Source organism: Mesoplodon densirostris, chromosome 10 (assembly GCF_025265405.1).
Source record: "Mesoplodon densirostris isolate mMesDen1 chromosome 10, mMesDen1 primary haplotype, whole genome shotgun sequence".
Lineage (NCBI taxonomy): Eukaryota > Metazoa > Chordata > Mammalia > Artiodactyla > Ziphiidae > Mesoplodon > Mesoplodon densirostris.
In genome coordinates, this window is record NC_082670.1 from 40,048,084 (window position 1) to 40,069,437 (window position 21,354).

A 21,354-nucleotide genomic window follows, 5' to 3' on the forward strand; every position below is an offset into this window, starting at 1 on the left:
AGTTTGCTACCTACCCTTAAATGACAAGCCTGCTTCCCTCCCTCCTTTTAATGGGCTAGGATAAAAATTCAGTTATTTATCAATGCTGCGGGTGAATGAGGAGTTGTCTGCCCTTTGTGTTTTTATTTCCCTTTGCTTCTTTGTCACTTTTGCTAATATATTTTGCATAGCTACCTTCCTCTAGTGGAAGTGACTAAATGCCAGTACTTGTTAACTTGCAAAGGGACCCAAGTAACCCCTTATCCTTCTTGAGGTGAGTGTGTGGATCTGGAGGACTCCCAGGCTGGCTTGGAACCGAAGGAACCTTGGCACTCCTGCTAGTGTATAATACAGCCTCACAGATCATAAACCAGTTATAAACATTTGTTGGCTTTTGGTTACCCAGAAAAGTGGAGAGGAAGATGATATTGCTAGCTTTGAGTGTTGTGATTGTTACTGTATATGCTGAGCATGTTTTGCAAATTTAAACCACTTGCTGTAGAACTGAAGCTGCAACAAGTGTTATTTGCCCTTTATTCAGCTGCAGACTCCCAGGACTCTCACGAGTGTTAGCTAATGGATAGTGCTACAGCCGTCAAGTGGAGTCGGGTGTGGAGGAAAGAACATGTTTTTTTGTTTGTTTTTTTAATTTTTAATTTTTATTTATTGGAGTAAAATTGCTTTACAATGTTGTGTTAGTTTCTGCTATACAATGAAGTGAATCAGCTATACGTATACCTATATCCCCTCCCTCTTGGACCTCCACCCCCCGCCGCCATCTAGGTCATCACATAGCACTGAGCTGAGCTCCCTGTGCTATACAGCAGGTTCCCACTAGCTATCTATTTTACACATGGCAGTGTATTTATGTCAGACCTAATCTCCCAATTCGGCCCACCCTCCCCTTCCCCTGCTGTGTCTACACGTCTGTTCTCTACGTCTGCGTTTCTCTTCCTGTCCTACAAATAGGTTCATCTGTACCATTTTTCTAGATTCCACATATATGAGTTAATATACGATATTTGTTTTTCTCTTTCTGACTTACTTCACTCTGTATGACAGACTCTGGGTCCATCCACATCTCTACAAATGACCCAATTTCTTTCCTTTTTATGGCTGAGTAATATTCCATTGTATATATGTACCACATCTTCTTTATCCATTCCTCTATCATTGGACATTTAAGTTGTTCCCATGTCCTGACTATTGTAAATAGTGCTGCAGTGAACACTGGGGTACATGTATCCTTTTGAATTATGGTTTTCTCAGGGTATGTGCCCAGTAGTGGCATATACTATGGTCATATGGTAGTTCTATTTTTAGTTTATTAAGGAACCTCCATACTGTTCTCCATAGTGGCTGTATCAATTTACATTCCCACCAGCAGTGCAGGAGGGTTCCCTTTTCTCCACACCCTCTCCAGCATTTATTGTTAGTAGATTTTTTGATGATGGCCATTCTGACCTGTGTGAGGTGATACCTCATTGTAGTTTTGAGTTGCATTTCTCTAATAATTAGTGATGTTGAGCATCTTTTCATGTGTGTCTTGGCCATCTGTATATCTTCTTTGGTGAAATGTCTATTTAGTTCTTCCGCCCATTTTTTAATTGAGTTGTTTGTTTTTTTGATGTTGAGCTGCATGAACTGTTTGTATATTTTGGAGATTAATCCTTTGTCAATTGCTTCATTTGCAAATATTTTCTCCCATTCTGAGGGTTGTCTTTTCATCCTGTTTATGGTTTTCTTTGCTGTGCAAAAGCTTTTAAGTTTCATTAGGTCCCATTAGTTTATTTTTGTTTTTATTTTCATTACTCTAGGAGGTGGGTCAAAAAAGATCTTGCTGTAGTTTGTGTCAAAGAGTGTTTTTCCTATGTTTTCCTCTAAGAGTTTTATAGTATCTGGTCTTACATTTAGGTCTTTAATCCATCTGGAGTTTATTTATTTTTTTTTTTTATTTTTTTTGCGGTATGCGGGCCTCTCACTGTTGCGGCCTCCCCCGTTGCGGAGCACAGGCTCCGGACGCGCAGGCTCCGGACGCGCAGGCTCAGCGGCCATGGCTCACGGGCCCAGCCGCTCCGCGGCATATGGGATCCTCCCAGACCGGGGCACGAACCCATATCCCCTGCATCGGCAGGCGGACTCTCAACCACTTGCGCCACCAGGGAGGCCCTGGAGTTTATTTTTGTGTATGGTGTTAGGTAGTGTTCTGATTTCATTCTTTTACATGTAGCTGTCCAGTTTTCCCAGCACCACTTATTGAAGAGGCTTCCTTTTCTCCATTATATATTCTTGCCTCCTTTGTCAAAGATAAGGTGACCATATGTTCGTGGGTTTATCTCTGGGCTTTCTATCCTGTTACATTGATTTGTATTTCTGTTTTTGTGCCAGTACCATACTGTCTTGATTACTGTAGTCATGTCTGTACTTCAGGTCTGAGTTACCCTCTTGAAACCACAGTTTCTTCAAGTGTAAAATAGAAATATGTCCACTAACATCATCTCATTCCTAGGGTCATTGTGAGAATTAAGTTAGATTATATTTACATGCATAGCACTTGGGACATTCTAAATTGCTATAAAAGTATTAGTTACAACTGTTACTAATAATCCTATGAGTTCAGATTGAGCCTTTACTGGTCCTTTAAAGGAATCCAGCAATAACTTTTTAAAATATATTCAATACCTTTAAAAAATATTTTAATACTTTTTTTTTTTTTTTTGGCCACACCGCACAGCATGCAGGATCTTGGTTTCCCGACCAGGGATCACACCCATGCCCCCTGCAGTGGAAGCACAGAGTCTTAACCACTGGACCACCAGGAAAGTCCCTAATACTTTTTTTTTAATAGACTTTATTTTCTAGAGTAGTTTTAGGTTCACAGCAAAACTGAGTGGAAAGTACAGAGTACTCATATATGTCCTCTGCCCCCACGCACTTACAACCTTCCCCACTATCAACATCACCCACCAGAGTGATGCGTGTGTTACGATCAGTGATTCCACATTGATATATCATTATCACCCAAAGTTCATAGTTTACATTAGGATTCACTTTTGGTGTTGTATGTACATTCTGTGGATTTTGACAAATGTGTAATGACATGTGTCCGTCAGAGTATCATACAGAATAGTTTCACTGCCCTAAAAATCCGCCATGCTCTGCCTATTCATCTCTCCCTTCCCACAGTCCCTGGCAGCCACTGATTTTTTTTTACCGTCTCCATAGTTTTGCCTTTTCCAAAATGTCATAGTTGGAATCAGACAGTATGTAGCTTTTTCAGATTGGCTTCTTTCCTTTAGTCGTATGCATTTAAGGTTCCTCCATGTCTTTTCATGGCTTAATAGCTCATTTCTTTTTAGCACTGAATAATATTCCATTGTCTGAATATTTATCCATTAACCTGCTGAAGGACACCTGGTTGCTTCCAAGTTTTGGTAATCATGAATAAAGCTGCTGTAAATGTTTGTGTACAGGTTTTTGTGTGGACGCAAGTTTTCAACCCCTTTGGGTAAACACAAAGGAACATGATTGCTGAATCCTATGGTAAGAGTATGTTTAGTTTTGTAAGAAACCACCGAACTGTCTTCCAAAGTGGCTGTACAATTTACATTCCTACCAGCAGTGAATGAGAATTCCTGTTGCTCTGCATTCTTACCAGCCTTTGGTGTTTTCATGTTCTGGATTTTGGCCACTCTAATAGGTGTGTAATGGTATCGCCTTTTTTTTTTTTTTTTTTTTTTAATTTGCAATTCCCTAATGCCAAATGAGGTTGAGCATCTTTTCATATTCTTATTTGCCATCTGTATATCTTCTTTGGTGAGGTGACTGTTCAGGTCTTTTACCTATTTTTTAATTAGGTTGGTCATTTTCTTATTGTGAGTTTTAAGAGTTCTTTGTATATTTTGGATAAGTTCTTTATTGGATATGTCTTTTGCAAGCGTTATCTCCCAGTCTGTGCCTTGTCTTCTCGTTCTCTTGATATCCGGTACATTTTTACTTTCTGGGAGAAAGAGTCTAGTTAGTTGAGGTTTTTCTTGGGGTTAAAGGGGGAATAAGAGTTTACTATTTCCCATTCTTACTGGTCAGGCATTCTACCTTCCTTCAGAAGTTAAGTAATTATTAGGACATTCTTTTTTTTTTTTTTTTTTTTTGCGGTATGCGGGCCTCTCACTGTTGTGGCCTCTCCCGTTGCGGAGCACAGGCTCCAGACGCACAGGCTCAGCGGCCATGGCTCACGGGCCCAGCCGCTCCGCGGCACATGGGATCTTCCCGGACCAGGGCATGAACCCGTGTCCCCTGCATCGGCAGGCGGACTCTCAACCACTGAGCCACCAGGGAAGCCCTAGGACATTCTTAAAACTAATTTTACAAAACTTCACACCCACTTCCAAAAAATGGAAAATAAGAAGTCTTAGGATGTGGAGAAATTGGATACCTGTATGTTGTTGATGGGAATGTAAAACAGTTCAGTCGCTGTGGAAACAGTTTGGTGGTTCTTGAAAGTTAAACAAAATTATGTTTGATCCTGCAATTCCACTCCTGGATATATATGGAAAACAATTGAAAACAGGTATTCAAATATTTGTATACAATGTTCAACACTATTCATGATAGCCAAAGGTAGAAACAACCAAATGTCCATCAATAAATGAATAGATAAAACAATTGTAATATATGCATAAAATGGACTGTTATTAGCCATAAAAAGGAATGAAGTACTGATACATGCTACATTGTGGATGAACCTCAGAAACATGCTGAGTAAATGAAGCCAGACCTTTTGATCACATGTTGATCACATGATTCCACTTATATGAAATATGCAAAATAGACAAATCCATAGGTGCAGAAAACAGATTGATGGTTACCAGGGGCTGGAGTTCTGGGGTCTGGAATGAGGAGTAACTAATTGTTTAATGGTTATGAGGTTTTATTTTGGGGTGACAAGAGTGTTTTGGAGCTAGAGGTGGTGTTTTCACAGCATTGTAAATGTACTAAATTCCACCTAATTGTTCACTTTAAAATGGTTAATTTTGTTATGTGTATTTCACCTCAATTTTTTTTAAAAGCTATTTTTTAAAAGCTATTTTTTAAGACTGTAGTAACTTTTTAAAAGTATTCTCTTAAAAATTTTCCTTTTAGAGTGGTCTGTTTTAAATAGCAACTTATAATTCATTATAATTTCATGGGTAAAAAGGCTTTGTTTTCTGCATACTTCATTGGGTGGGTGTTGTGAGGCCATTTCATTCTCCAAATGCTTTGAAGTATAATTGAGAGACGAATTTAGCATCAAATTGTTAAAGTTTTAGAGGCACTGCAAAAATATGTTCAGAAATGATGCTTTTCCAGAGTAGGGTAGAGTAATTATTGACTTGGCCTTTTGATTGTTGAAAAAAAGAATGTCAAGGTTAATTTATAATTTTGATACTCTTTACTTTAAGAAAAAGATTTGAGAGAGCTTGCATTAAAAATATATGAAACAGGGACTTCCCTGGCAGTCAGCGGTTAAGACTCCACGCTTTCACTGCAGAGGGCGTGGGTTTGATCCCTGGTTGGGGCACTAAGATCCTACATGCCATGTGGTGTGGCCAAAAAATAAAAAAAATAATAAATAAAAAAAAATATGAAACAGATCAGCTAAAAATTAAGAAAGATCTGTGGAAGAGATGTTCCAAGAATGGACAGTTGTCCGCTAAATCTAGCTCTCCCATGGATTAGCTAAAAAGAAAGAGGAAGGGATGATAGGAGTAATGGCTTTTTAATGGCTGATAAAAGAAGACATAAGTTAATATAGAAATAGACTTTCCCTGACATTACATTTTAAGATGCATTTATAGAGCAAAGTATCATATGTAGGGAATTTGAACATATAATGATAATGCCTTTAAATGTGGTTTGTACCACAATGAGGTATCACCTCACACCAGTCAGAATGGCCATTATCAAAAAATCTACAAACAATAAATTCTGGAGAGGGTGTGGAGGAAAGGGAACCCTCCTGCACTGTTGGTGGGAATGTAAATTGATACAGCCACTATGGAGAACAGTATGGAGGTTCCTTAAAAAACTAAAAATAAAATTACTATATGACCCAGCAATCCCACTACTGGGCGTATACCCAGAGAAAACCATAATTCAAAAAGAATCATGTACCACAATGTTCATTGCAGCACTATTTACAATAGCCAGACATGGAAGCAACCCAAATGTCTATCAACAGATGAATGGATAAAGAAGATGCGGTACCTATATACAGTGGAATATTACTCGGCCATAAAATGGAATGAAATTGAGTTATTTGTAGTGAGGTGGTTGGACCCAGAGTCTGTCATACAGAGTGAAGTAAGTCAGGAAGAGAAAAACAAATACCATATGCTAATGCATATATATGGAATTATAAAAAGCGGTACTGATGAACCTAGTAGCAGGGCAGGAATAAAGACGCAGATGTAGAGAATGGACTTGAGGGCACGGGGGTGGGGGGCGTGGGGGAGAGGAAGCTGGGACGAAGTGAGATAGAACACTGACATATATACACTACCAAATGTAAAATGGATGGCTAGTGGGAAGCTGCTGCATAGCACAGGGAGATCAGCTTGGTGTTTTGTGACAACCTAGAGGGATGGGATAGGGAGGGTGGGAGGGAGGGGATATGGGGATATATGTATACATATAGCTGATTCACTTTGTTATACAGCAGAAACTAACACAACATTGTAAAGCATTTATACTCCAATAAAGATGTGGGAAAAAAATGTGGTTTTTAGAAGATTCAGAATTGTTCTTCATTTGGTCATTTATAATGTTTAATGAGCTCTTCAGTTAAATTTACTTTTGAATAGGCAGTACATTTACATGGTTCCAAATTTAAAAGGCACAAGTGGGATACAGTGAAAATTCTCCCTTTCATGCTTACTTCCCCAGTTACCCAGTTTCTTTCCGCATAAGACAACCTGTGTTATCAGTTTCTTGTGACTCTTACAGTAGTTGTTTAATTATATAAGATTTATTTATGGCTTCCCTGGTGGCGCAGTGGTTGAGAGTCCGCCTGCTGATGCAGGGGACACGGGTTTGTGCCCCAGTCAGGAAAGATCCCACATGCCGCGGAGCGGCTGGGCCGGTGAGCCATGGCCGCTGAGCCTGCATGTCCGGAGCCTGTGCTCCGCAACAGTAGAGGCCACAACAGTGAGAGGCCCAAGTACCGCAAAAAAAAAAGATTTATTTATACTCATTTTCTATGGATTTGGAGTAATTAAAACATCTTGGGTCTATAATAAACCCCCTCTTCCTACATTTACTTCTGTTTATTCTGAGTCTTAGAGCATTGTATTGTCTTCAAGTAAAGAACTCTTAGCCAAGAATTCTCAATCTTAATGCAGTTGCTACCTAGTTTTCTTCTGTGATTTCTAGTGATACTCCCCCATCTTCCTTTTTATGTTGTTGTTTTTATTTTATTTACTTAGTTTTTTATAGATCTTTATTGGAGTATAATTGCTTCACAATACTGTGTTATTTTCTGTTGTACAACAAAGTGAATCGGCCATATGCATACATATATCCCCATATCCCCTCCCTACTGTGATAGTTTCTGTTGTACAACAAAGTGAATCGGCCATATGCATACATATATCCCCCTATCCCCTCCCATTTGAGCCTCCCGCATCTTTCTAAATAGAGTAAATAAAGTGTAATTTGTAGTAAAATGAAAGTTTGACAGTTAAATTTAGTTCAGTTAGGAACACAAAAATTTGTGAAATACAGTACTTGAAATTACATAAAACTGTTTTCCTTTTAAAAACTATCTTTCTATCTTAACTCTTGTATAGTTAAATGTTTGTTTTGTTCCTGGTGCACCATGTATATCTGGCCCATTTTTTTGTTCTTATTTTTTTGTAAGAACGATAAGCTGGAGTTCACACACATGTGGTCAGAATTGCAAAAGAACAGTTGTTTATGACCTGCCTGCCCCTGCTTATTGCTCTTCTGGCCCCACCATGAGGCCTGCCTTTCCTGTACATCTGGTCATGTCTATCTATATCTGGTCAATATAGTTTAGCTGGGCAAACTATAGCCATGAAATATACCGTCATGGTTTAGAATACATTGGTGTAAAGTAAAAATTTCTTTTTTGCTTTTAAAAATAATTTCTCTTAGTCCTGTGATTGTGCTTATGTATGGAATTAAGATTATTTTAATAGTAACCTGTAAAAATTTGTTATGACTTCTTTTAAATAATAAGCAATAGGATAGAGTTATATCAGTAACAAAAAACAGTAAACTTAAGAAATGAGCAAGATCTGTGCCAAGGAAACTTTAAAAATGTTATTGAGAGGACTTGAACATAAATGTAGTTTATGGATGTCAGGAATGCTGTTCCTGTGGCTTTGTTTTAATGACCTGAAGAAACTTGAGCATTCTGAATATTTCATTCACTCCATTTGGCTTTCAGAAATTTCCTAGGGAATAATGCTTGGCATTCTTCTTGCTCAATTATAAAAGTCCGAAATGCTTGTTCTAAAATATTCAAGCTATACACAAGGTTTTAAAGTGAAATGCCTCCTCCTCCTCAGTGCCACCAATTGTACTGTACAGAGGCAACCACTGTTTCTTGGGTGAATGCTTTCAAATGGACGTTTAAATTGAGATTTTAGAAGTTCCCATAATATACGGAGAGTGTAGGAAGCTTAACTTTTCCTGTAGTATCTCAAACTGTTTTTTCCTTTCCTACCTGCTTCTCTCCTGTATTTCTCTCTCTTGAGAAATGGATATCTCTGTCCACCTACTGACCCCAGTTAGAAGCCATAGCCTCTGCATCCCTTTCACGGCACCCTAATTTCTGTTTAATTACCAGTTCCTATCATTGCTGTCTCCTAAATATGACTTGAATCCACTTGCTGCTCCCCTTCTCCAGGGACACGGATTACATCCAGCTCCCTTATCCTCTCTAACTGAACTCTGTCCCACCTCCCACCCATCACTCATTCAGCCTCCAGATTCAAGCTTCTGAAACACAAGTGAGATTGCCTTCTTCCTCCTCAGAAACCAAGGAGGATTCCCAGTTGCCTTCAGTTGCCATAACTCTTTGATGTACTTATGTGAACTTTTTATACTGGTCTCAGTTAATTTATCAGCCTCCTCTGTTGCCCTCTTCCTCCTTCCCATCATGTACCCTTCACCATATCAAACTACTTGAATTTCTCAGCATTCTCTGGATATAATATACTGTTTCCTGCATCTGTGGCTTTGTGATTGCAGTGCCCCTTGCCTGGAACACCTCTCCTTTCTGGGCTCAGTAAATTTCTCCTCCAGGCCCAACTCAAATGTTCCCTCTTGAGAAGTATTCTGGGACCCTCTCAGAATCTTCTTTCCTTCATAAAAGTCCTTATCAACATGATGTTGTGGCTGCTTGGGCCCTTCATTAGATCAAGGGTTGGCAAACTTTTTCCATAAAGGACTAGATAGTAAATATTTTTGATTTCTGTGAGGACTACTCAACTTTGCCATTGTAGCTTGAAAGTAGCTGTAGACTGTAGGTAAATGAATGAGCATGGCTGTGTTTTAATAAACTTTATCTATGGACACTGAAATTTGAATTTCATATCAGCTCACATGTTACAATATTCTTCTTATGATTTTTTTCAACCTTTTGAAAATGTAAAAACCATTCTTAAGTCATGGGCCATACAGAAACAGGTGGTAGGCTAGATTTGACCCAGGGGCCATAGTTTGCCAGTCCGGGCATTAGAGGGTGGGCTGTTCAAGGGTAGACTTTGTATATTTTTGTACATCACCCCCACCCCAACCCCCCATGCCTCAATTCATTTCTAAGCAAGTAATGACTGAATAGCATTTTTTTGTGGAATAAATGCTTAAGTAAAGAATCACTTGAAATATGTAGTTTCTTTTTTTTTCCAATTTTTTAAAAATTGAAGTATAGTTGATTTACAATGTTGTGCCAGTCTCTGCTGTGCAGCAAAGTTACTCAGTAATACACGTATATATATTCTTTTTTTAGGTAGTTTCTAAACAAATGTGAAGACTAATGGAACTTCACATTGAAAATTACTAGTCATTTTTTATATTTATTAATAAACATTTTCAGAAAAGAAAGTGTTAAAAAGTTGCATAATATAGAGGAGCTTGTAGTGCCTCTCTATGTAGAAGACAGCTCTGGCCAGGAAAGATATAGTAAGTAAGCAAATAGTCTCTGTTCACAGAAGAGAATAGTGGAAAGTGCTCCAAACTATTGATTTGAATCACAGATTAGATTAAAATACTTTCTCCATCCTTTCCTTGTACCTGGCCTGGAGAAAATCATGTCATGGCTTTTATCCAGTGGTGGCTGTTTTCAGAGGGTTTTTCATATGCTGCTAGCTACATCATGGATGTAACAGGCTCTCTCAGTCGTCTGGCTGTCAGTCAGGCCTATAGCCTGTGGTCTGAATCCTGGCTCAGTGCTATCCTTTCTATGTCCTTCACCACATCACTAAATCATCTAAGGCTTGGTTTCCTGATCAGTATAATGGCAAGAATTACATAATGCCCAGCTTGTATGATTGTTTGAAAATTAGGGATAGTATATTAAAAATAGAACATGTAAAACAGCAGCACCTAGCACAAAGTGGGCACTGAATAAACACTACCTGCTGTTGTTTTTGTTTGTTTCCCCCAATATTAGTCTTTTTTGTTGTTGTTGTCTTTTTTTTTGTCTTTTTTTTCATTATTTACAAGAATTGTGGGAGGGAGTTAAGGTTTACAGGAACAACTCAATCATTCCAGTAAGTTATGTTCAGACAGTGTGATCCAGCAACTTTAAGTCTTTGTTTTTATTTTTATATAACCTGCAAATACAGCCAAGTTTACTGGGTTTCTTTTCTTTTTCAAGATTTTTTTTTGATAGGGACGATTTTTAAAGTCTTTATTGATTTTATTATAACATTGTTTCTGTTTCATGTTTTGGTTTTTTGGCCGTGAGGCATGTGGGATCTTAGCTCCCCGACCAGGGATTGAACCCTCACCCCCTGCACTGGAAGGTGAAGTCTTAACCACTGGACCACCAGGGAAGTCCCTTTACTGGGTTTCTTTAGTCGTCTTTTTAGAAATTAAAAAAATCATTGAATACCAGATAATATAAAGTGCTATGTGTGGTTATCTTAACATTTGGACATTCATTTGGAAAGACAGGGCAGGACACTCAATCACGTAGCACTCTAGCAGTATACTCCATACCCTGGGATATCTGTTCTTAAAATACCTTGTTCCTCCCAAAGTAAAAACTGTGCAGAATATCTGGTCATATCACAGTCTTTGTACTAAGCAGAGAATTTCCTCTTTTGTTAAATAAACAACCTGATTAGCTAGATAAAATGAAGGGATTTTGTAAACTGTTTATGTCTACTTGTTCCTCCTTTTTAGCAGTATTCTGAGCTCCTGTGTAGGGAAAAAAAAATAGCTAAAGGGTAAAATGGCTTTAAAACTCTTAAGGGGCTTCCCTGGTGGCGCGGTGGTTGGGAGTCCACCTGCCGATGCGGGGGACGCGGGTTCGTGCCCTGGTGCGGGAGGGTCCCACATGCCGTGGAGCGGCTAGGCCCGTGAGCTATGGCCGCTGAGCCTGCGCGTCCGGAGCCTGTGCTCCGCAACGGGAGGGGCCACAACAGTGAAAGGCCCGCGTACCGCAAAAAAAAAAAAAAAACAACTCTTAAGAACTGAAACTGCTATTGGTTGGCCCTCTGATAATTTATTGATTTAATTTGAACAAGTTATTTCACCTCATACTCAGCATTATTCATCTTTTAAACATTTTATAGGGTCTTTGTGTCCAAGAACGTGTGGCAGCTGTTCTTTAAAACATTCTGTAAAAAAATGGTAAATTTGGGGAATTCCCTGGCAGTCCAGTGGTTAGGACTCCACGCTTCCACTGCAAGGGACACGGGTTCGATCCCTGGTCAGAGAGCTAAGATCCCACGAGCCAGAGAACGCAGCCAAAAAAAAAAAGGTAAATTTATCCGGAATCCGAACAAGTGCAGATAATTATTCACTATTATGGATCTTTTTTTTTTTTAATTAATTAATTTTTTGGCTGCGTTGGGTCTTCATTGCCGAGCGTGGGCTTTCTCTTGTTGCGGCAAGCGAGGGCTACTCTTCGTTGCGGTGCGCGGGCTTCTCTTGTTGTGGAGCACGGGCTCTAGGCACACGGGCTCAGTAGTTGTGGTGCACAGGCTTAGTTGCTCTGCAACATGTAGGATCTTCCCGGACCAGGGCTCGAACCCGTGTCCCCTGCATTGGCAGGCGAATTCTTAACCACTGCGCCACCAAGGAGGTCTTCTTGTTTTTAAGAAGGGACACATAAACGGTTAGAATGGGCTTAACTGTAAAAGCAGTTTGCAGAGCACGTCACAGATCTGATAGGGTGCAGCCCTTGTGCCATCTGGGCTACCAGCAGAGATGTCTGGCAGTAATGGCATTGTTAAGGGGCTGTTGAATGCCGGGGGCATTGCGTTGTTGGAAATGAGATTATGTTAGGTGCGTTACTGCCTGCAATTTTCTGGAAATTAGTAATGTGTCTTAAGATATATAGCTTGCTAATCAGGATTTTCCATGTTGTAGATTATCACCAGAGATAATTGATTTTTTAAGAAAAATATTTCCAGAACTTTAACTTGGAATACCTAGAATATATCTACCCCTGCTATACTGTTGGCAGTGAGATTGGAAACTTGCTGGACACCACGGGGAGTGGAAGGTAAGTAGGGGGAATGGGGATAGCTCCTCCAGCTAGAGCTTTGCAAATGCACATTTTCTCCCTGTGTTTGTCTCTTCCCCTCTTTTTAGTGCCTGTCCAACATTTATATGATTATCTACTAGAAATATCCGTTAGACATCTTATTGAACTCTCAAGTTCATATGTTCGGAGGACAGCTTCCCTGTGGTTCCTTCCTCTCCCCATCCTTCCACATCCTCTTTGGAGGGCAGCTTCACCACTGACCTGGCCTACATCCTGTCAGTCACCTGGTCCTGTGGACTCTTCCCTTCTGTATATCTGGAAATCTGTCCCTTCCTTCCAACTCCCAATTTTGTCCTTGTTCTTTCTCTGAATCAACTGCAGAAATGTATTTCTGCAGGTCTGCCCATATCCAGCCCAAGTCAGAGTGACCTTTCTAAAACCCAAATTGGGTTATGTCATTTCTTCTGACAACCTCAGTGACTTACCCATTGCCTTCAGGTTTCGATCCAAACTCTTTATAATTGGACCTCTGCCTTTTTGTTCAACCTCCTTCATTAACCTTGTCTATATGCTCTCTGCATTCCTTTTTTAAAGCAGTTTGTTCCCTCAGTCAATGGTCCATTCTTTCATTTGCTCATCAAACATTTATTGGCCACCTATATGGGTCAGACACTATGCTTAAGTATGAGGCAATCAGCAGAACCAATCCTTAGACCTTTCACTGATCTTTCACACTCTTAATCAGGATCAACTAGGTTATATTGCCGTAACATTTATCCTGAAATCTCACTGTTGTAACACAACAGAGTTTTATTACTTGTGATGATGCTTATCAGTCATGGGTTTTCAGAGGCTCTGCTCCACATGGAACTCTCTTCCATTCAAGGGGTTGAGGCTTGTAGCTACACCAGCTGGAACTCACAGTGTTCTTGAGCACTGTGACAGAGGAGGAAGGAGACTGGATGGGCTTCTCCCTGTCTCAGCCCAAAAGTGACACATGTCCCTTCTGCTCATATTTCATTACGCAAAACTAGTCAAATGGTCCCACCTAACAGCAAGGGGAGGCTGGGTACCGTAGGCAAGAGCATGAAATATCTAGTGAGCATTATGGTCTGTAGCACAGTCACTGAAATATAATCGGTCACCTGACTTCTTGTCGGTCTCATCCATTGAACTTTATTTATTTATTGGCTGCGTTGGGTCTGCGTTGCTGCGCGCAGGCTTTCTCTAGTTGCGGCGAGCAGGGGCTATTCTTTGTTGTGGTGCGCAGGCTTCTCATTGCAGTGGCTTCTCTTGAGGAGCAAGGGCTCTAGGCGCGCGGGCTTCAGTAGTTGCAGCATGCGGACTCAGTAGTTGTGGCTCATGGGCTCTAGAGCGCAGCCTCAGTAGTTGTGGCACACAGGCTTAGTTGCTCCGTGGCATGTGGGATCTTCCTGGACCAGGGATCAAACCCGTGTCCCCTGCATTGGCAGGCGGATTCTTAACCACTGCGCCACCAGGGAAGTCGCTCATCCATTGAACTTTAAGTTTCTCAAGAGCTGAGGCTGTATCTGCCTTGCTTTGTATCCTAAGCACAAGGCCATACAGTAGGCTTCTGATGATTTTTTGTTGAATGAGTGTCCTTGAACTTGGATTCAACTCAAGTCACTTCCTTTAAGAAACCTTCCCTTACCATCCCCCTACCACCCCCCTGCCAACCTGGGTTAGGTGTCTCTTTCCATTGTCATTTATCCTGTGCATACCTCAACCATAGCACTCCTCACCCTGTATTAGTACTCTTTTTTTTTTTTTCTCCTCTGTCCACTAGATAATCAGTTTCTCTAGGTTGGGGACTATGGCTTTCTTTTATATTCTTTTGAAAATTTGTATTAAACAATTTTAAAGCAATTTTTTAAAACCTAAAAAATAAAACATTGGGCTTCCCTAGTGGTGCAGTGGTTAAGAATCCACCTGCCAATGCAGGGGACGTGGGTTCAAGCCCTGGTCTGGGAAGATTCCACATGCCACAGAGCAACTAAGCCCATGCGCCACAACTACTGAGCCTGCGCTCTAGAGCCCGCGAGCCACAACTACTGAGCCCACTGCCACAACTACTGAAGCCCATGAGCCTAGAGCCTGTGCTCTGCAACAAGAGAAGCCACTGCAATGAGAAACCCACGCAGTGCAACGAAGAGTAGCTCCTGCTCGCCGCAACTAGAAAAAAGCCCGTGCACAGCAACAAAGACCCAACGCAGCCTAATTAATTAATTAATTTTTAAAAATTATTGAGAATTCCCTGGCAGTCCAGTGGTTATGACTCGGTGCTTTCACTGCAGTGGCCTGGGTTCAATCCCTGGTCGGGGGACTAAGATCCTGCAAGCTGCGTGGTGCGGGCAAAAAAAAGAAAAAGAAAAAAGAAATAAAATATTACTGTTTTAGCTGAAGCCCTTTATGTAAATCTCCCCACATTTCTTTATTTTTTCACTACACCCTTGTCCCTAATCAATATAATGATTTTTCTGTGTCCATGAGGATACTAAGTTGTCCCAGGAGGACCACCTGTGTCATGAATCTAAGAGTTCGTATATGGATGGGTGGGTTCTGTGGGTTCATTTATCCATCTCTGCAGGGATATCACCTATCTTGATGAAAAGAGCTTCACAAGAGGTCTGATACACTTGGTTAGTGAGTCCCCCAGTTTGATCTGCCTCAAAATTGCAGAGGTTCTAACCTCTGCATTTCCTGTTCCTGGCTCATTGTAATGCCTAATGAATATTTGTTGAATAAATGACAATTTTTTTTTCTTAGTGTGTCATTTTCAGAATCTCTTAGGAGCTTTGCCATTTATTTCTTTTTAGATAATTTGTATTTAAAAATCAAGCTTCAGAATAAGAATTTACTGACCAGAACACCACTTAACTGTTTTATAAGGTAGGAGGGAGTAAACCCTCTGGCTGAAATAAAGAATATTTTGTTTTGGTTTTTGCAGTAAATTTTCAATGGGTTGTCAAGGAAACTTACTGAGGAGAAGAACTATTTGCTGGTAATAGTGTTTGCTTTGAAGTATGACTACAAAGTAATGCAGCTCGCTTCCTCCAGCTGCAGTGTTATATGTAGTCTTACCTCATATGCTTTGAATGTACAAAGCAATAACACTGGCTAGATTTACTCATTAATATTTCACATTTACTGATATTTAGAAATTAAATTATACTCTGTGGTACAAGTTTCCTTTTCTTTGCTTTAGCTTTGAAATGTCCCTTTAATGGTCTTTCATTTGGACTATAACCTAATTGGATGGCCCTAGTCAGCCTTTGAAGCAAATGCTTAGGCTTAGAATGGCTGGTAAACACTTTGCCAAGAAGTGGGAAATCTCTAGGAAGAAAGACTACATGTTGTTATTTATATAACAAATCAGTGAAGGATTAACCCATTTTTCTACTTTTTCTTCTTGAATCTCCCTTACAGATTAGATAGATATGACTTAAATGCCATTGTCTAGAGAGTCTTTGGAGGACTTTTTAAAAACTTTTTGGCTTGAATTAACAAAGATGGTTATATTGGGGTTTATTTTTCTTTTGATAAGGAATTTTTGAAAATGTAAGATTGGCCACAGTTATCGAGGAGAATGGGTATGGCAGTGATCCCCTTTTTCTTTTATGGAAATGATTTAATATAGTAAAACTAAGGGTAACCTGAGAGGCCACTCCTCTGGAGTGTAGACTCTGAAGATGATAGTGATGACACTGACTACTTTAGCTTTTAAAAATTACTGTGGGGCTTCCCTGGTGGCGCAGTGGTTGAGAGTCCGCCTGCCAATGCAGGGAACACGGGTTCGTGCCCCGGTCCGGGAGGATCCCACATGCCGCGGAGCGGCTGGGCCCGTGAGCCATGGCCACTGGGCCTGCGCGTCCGGAGCCTGTGCTCTGCAACGGGAGAGACCACAACAGTGAGAGGCCCGCGTAACGTAAATTACTGTGATCTTAAAACTAGTTTTATTTTATTGAGCTGAAGTTCACATAACATTAACCATTTTAAAGTAAGTCCGTGGCATTTAGCAACCACCACTTATGTCTAGTTTCAAAACACTTTCATTGTTCCAAAATAAAACCTGTATCCATTAAGCAGTTACTCCCTGTTCTTCCCTTCCTCCAGTCCCCGGCAACCACCAATCTCCTTTCTGTCACTATGGATTTACCTATTCTGCATATTTTGTATAAGTGGAATTATACAATATGTGACTTTTTGAGTCTGGCTTTCACTTACCATAATGTTCTCAAGCGTAACATTTATGTTCCTTTTTATGGCTGAAAACTAATCCTTGTATGTATATGCCATGTTTTGTTTATCCATTCATCCATTGTTGGACATTTGAATTATTTCTGCTTTTTGGTTATTGTGAATAATACTGCTAGGAGCATTTGTGTCCAAGTGTTAGGGTACCCGTTTTCAATTCTTTGGGGTATGGCGTATACCTGGGAGTGGAATTGCTAGATCATATGGTAATTTTATGTTTAATTTTTTGAGGAACAGCCTAACTTCTACAGTGCCTAAACTATTTTACATTCCTACCAGCAGTGTATGAAGGTTCCTGTTTCTCTACATTCTTGTCAGTACTTATTATTTTAAAAATTGTAACCATTCTAGTGGGTGTTAAGTGGTATCTCTTGGTGGTTTTACTTTGTACTTCTCTAGTGACTAATGGTGTTGATCATCTTTTCATGTGCCTGTTGGCTATTTGTATATCTTCTTTGGAGAAATGCTGTTTGTTATTTTGTCCTTGAATTGTACGAGTTCTTTATATATTTTGGATACCGGACCCTCATCAGATGATTTGCAAATATTGTCTTCCATTCTGTAGGCTGTCTTTTCACATCCTTGATAATGTCCTTCGATGCACAGAAGTTTTTAATTTTGATGAAGTCTAATTTATCAAAAATTTTTTGGTTTTGTTTCTCAGGCTTTTGTTGTCATGTCTAAGAATTTGGTCTATGTTACCAAATCCAGGGTCATTAAGATTTACCCCTGTTTATAGTTTTAGCTCTTACGTTTAGGTTGTTGGTCCACTATGAGTTAATTTTTGTATATGGCATGAAGTAGGAGTCCAACAAAGACCCTTATGTAAAAGCATAATTTCATGAAACCTCCACATTGTACTTTTTAAAAATTAATTATTTGGCCGCACCTCGTGGCTTGCGGGCTCTTAGTTCCTCAGCCAGGGATTGAACCCAGGCCACTGCAGTGAAAGTGCCGAGTCCTAACCACTGGACCGCCAGGGAATTCCCTCACATAGTACTTTTTTTTTTTTTTTTTTTTTCTTTTTGCGGTATGTGGGCCTCTCACTGTTGTGGCCTCTCCCGTTGCGGAGCACAGGCTCCGGATGCGCAGGCCCAGCGGCCATGGCTCACGGGCCCAGCCGCTCCGCGGCATATGGGATCCTCCCAGACCGGGGCACGAACCCGTATCCCCTGCATCGGCAGGCGGACTCTTAACCACTTGCGCCACCAGGGAGGCCCTCACATAGTACTTTTAATATCCCTTGATTAAATATATATACACACCAACCTAAAACTACTGTGGATTTTATATTATTTTAAACTATTCCAAGTTGTATTAATCAAAGCAGAGTTTATATATATATATTTTTAAATAGAGCTTGTAAGTTTAAGACATTATTTTCTCAGTCCATGGGCTATATATTGCTGACTGTATATGGATTCATGGATTTCCTTCTTATATTTTGTGGTCCCCTCTAAGTCTGCAGATCATAGATTTTGTAGAAGAGCATCAGGAGAATCTATCATGGCAAGAAGAAAAGGGATTAAAGATGAAGAAAAAGGTAGAATTTCCAAGGGCTCATAGTAGTTGCAGAGACCTTAAGTGGGAGAGAGAATACTGGAAGGTAGGTAACTGGAAGTTAGTGGTGAGATCTCTGAGCGCCAGAGAGGAAGGAGTGATTTCTTTCAGGCAGCAAAGATGACTGCAGAGTAGAAGTTAAGTGCTGGGGAGTGGAGGGGTGGGTGGGGAATACGGTTTGGAATAGGGCCTGAGGCCCAAAAGACATCATCGGAAAGTGATTGTTTAGGGAGCAATTGAGGATTCCTTTAGTTTTGGAAATAATGCCAACCCAATGCTACCTCCAAATGAGGAGTAAAGCTAACTTTATTTAACATGTGTCCTAGAGAAGGTTAAGGAAAAGAAACTAGGGAAATTCTAGATTTTATTTCAACCATGACTCCAATACTGGTTAAGTTTGAATTAGTAACCTATATTCTGTATCAATATTCTGTGGGGGGGGGTTTTTGTTTTTTTGTTTGTTTGTTTTTTGCCGTATGTGGACCTCTCACTGTTGTGGCCTCTCCCATTGCGGAGCACAGGCTCTGGACACGCAGGCTCAGCAGCCATGGCTCACGGGCCCAGCCACTCCGCGACATGTGGGATCTTCCCAGACCAGGGCACGAACCCGTGTCCCCTGCATCGGCAGGCGGACTCTCAACCACTGCGCCACCAGGGAAGCCCAATATTTTGTGTTTGTTTGGTTTCTTTTCATTTCTTTTTTTAAAATTAATTTTATTGCAGTATAGTTGCTTTACAATGTTGTGTTAATTTCTGCTGTACAGCAAAGTGACTCAGTTATATATATATTCTTTTGCATATTCTTTTTCATTATGGTATATCACATGATATTGAATATATATATATATATATAGTTCCCTGTGCTATACAGTACGACCTTGTTGTTTATCCATCCTATATATACTAGTTTGCATCTGCTAGTCCCAAACTCCCAATCCTTCCCTCTGCCACTGCTCCCCCCCACCCCACCCTTGGCAACCACAAGTCTGTTCTCTATGTCTGTGAGTCTGCTTCTGTTTCATAGATATGTTCATTTGTGTCGTATTTTAGATTCCACATATAGGTGATATCATACGGTATTTGTCTTTCTTTGTGACTTACTTCGCTAAGTATGATAATCTCTAGGTCCATCCATGTTGCTGCAAATAGCATTATTTCATTCTTTTTTACGGCTGAGTAGTATTCCATTGTATATATATGTACCACCTCTTCTTTATCCATTCATCTGTTGATGGACATTTAGATTGTTTCCTTGTTTTGACTATTACAAATAGTGCTGCTGTGAACATAGGGGTGCATGTATCTTTTTAGTTTTGTCTGGGTATATGTCCAGGAGTGGGATTGCTGGATCATATGGCAACACTATTTTTAGTTTTCTGAGGAACCTCCATACTGTTTTCCATAGTGGCTGCACCAATTTACATTCCCACCAACAGTTTAAGAGGGTTCCCTTTTCGCCACATCCTCTCCAGCATTTATTATTTGTAGACATTTTAGTGATGGCCATTAAATGTCATTTCTTGATAAAGTTTACTAGTAAAAGAATTCCAGTTTTCTCTCAGCTGAAAGAATGACGAAAAGAAATCTTTCTAGTCCTCATGTCGGTGAGAGAGTTAGGTTCTCAGCACATACTTAGAGCTTAGGGTGATGTGTAGTATCGGCCTATGGCCATCTGATGGAGCAGGAACTGGGGCACACAGGAGTGAGAACCTTGGAGGGACAGTTGGGACTGTGGTGCCAACTAGGGCCAAGGCCAGCTCTTCATAGCACTCACAGGCTCATCAGTGACAATCTTTGTTTTTTGTGTTTTTTTGAGTGTCTTTGTCAGCTGTGTGTTCAAAGGGCTTTAGAGAAACGAACAAAGGAGAGGATAGATTGGACAACTGAGTGAGAGTCTGAGGGGGGAACACATAATGGCCACTGGTTCAGATGCCCTTCTGCTTTTACTAGGCAGATTGTCTGCTTTTTCATACAGAAATGAAAGCTACTTTTCAAGAAGTGATTTGGAGAGGTATCAACAAAGAATGGATCTTAGGTATTTTTTTGTGGTGTTTCAACTCTGAATTTGTATGAATGTGTCTTTTTGAGTTTTTAACTACCCATGTGACCTCTGTGACTTTCAGGTGCTACTCGTGAGCAGTAGTCGCCATCCAGACCGATGGATTGTCCCTGGAGGAGGCATGGAGCCCGAGGAGGAGCCAAGTGTGGCAGCGGTCCGTGAAGTCTGTGAGGAGGTGTGCACTGCGAACAAAGGGCATGGCTGTACCTTGTCATCATGAACCTGTCACGTCTGTGTAGTTCTTTAATTTATCACCACTCACTGAATGAACAGACTCATGATCACAGAAAGAAAGCACTTAACAGTTACCACATGCCTCCTTGATTAAAGGGGCAGTCAGGTTGTGACATGGTGATGTTTATCAGGCACTCTGTGCAAGGGGAGGGCTCATAGTAGTGACCGTATGTGATTATACCAGACAGTCCTTTGTGATTTCCTATGGATCTCTTCCCACACTGCCTCTGTTACCTGTGGCAGAAGATCAAGAATCAAATAGTTCATCAGCCCTAAGAAATAAGAGGAGTAAGCAGTATTGGTATTAATGGCTTATTCTCATTAACCTTTGGGGGAGGAGGAGGCAGCCCTTGTTCTCCTATGCTCCCTGGGTCCTGGCAATAGAGCAGTGGCTAAAGCAATAGTTCTGTTAGCCAGAACTTGTTAATGGTGCACCTAGAGAGACAATAGTATCTTCTTTTTTATTTGGTCACGTGATATTCAACATATATATATATATATATATATATATATATATATATAT

The 21,354-nt window shown here is 40.4% G+C and overlaps 1 protein-coding gene across 4 annotated transcripts in view; it reads left to right on the forward strand.

Annotated features, from left to right (window-relative positions):
- Positions 1–21,354, forward strand: part of NUDT3 (nudix hydrolase 3) — a 98,077-nt gene that overhangs the window by 36,087 nt on the left and 40,636 nt on the right. For all 4 annotated transcript variants that reach the window (XM_060111228.1, XM_060111229.1, XM_060111230.1 and 1 more), the window contains one exon: positions 20,662–20,772. In XM_060111228.1, coding sequence (XP_059967211.1) covers positions 20,662–20,772 — 111 coding nt within the window. The remainder of the gene's footprint in view (positions 1–20,661; positions 20,773–21,354) is intronic.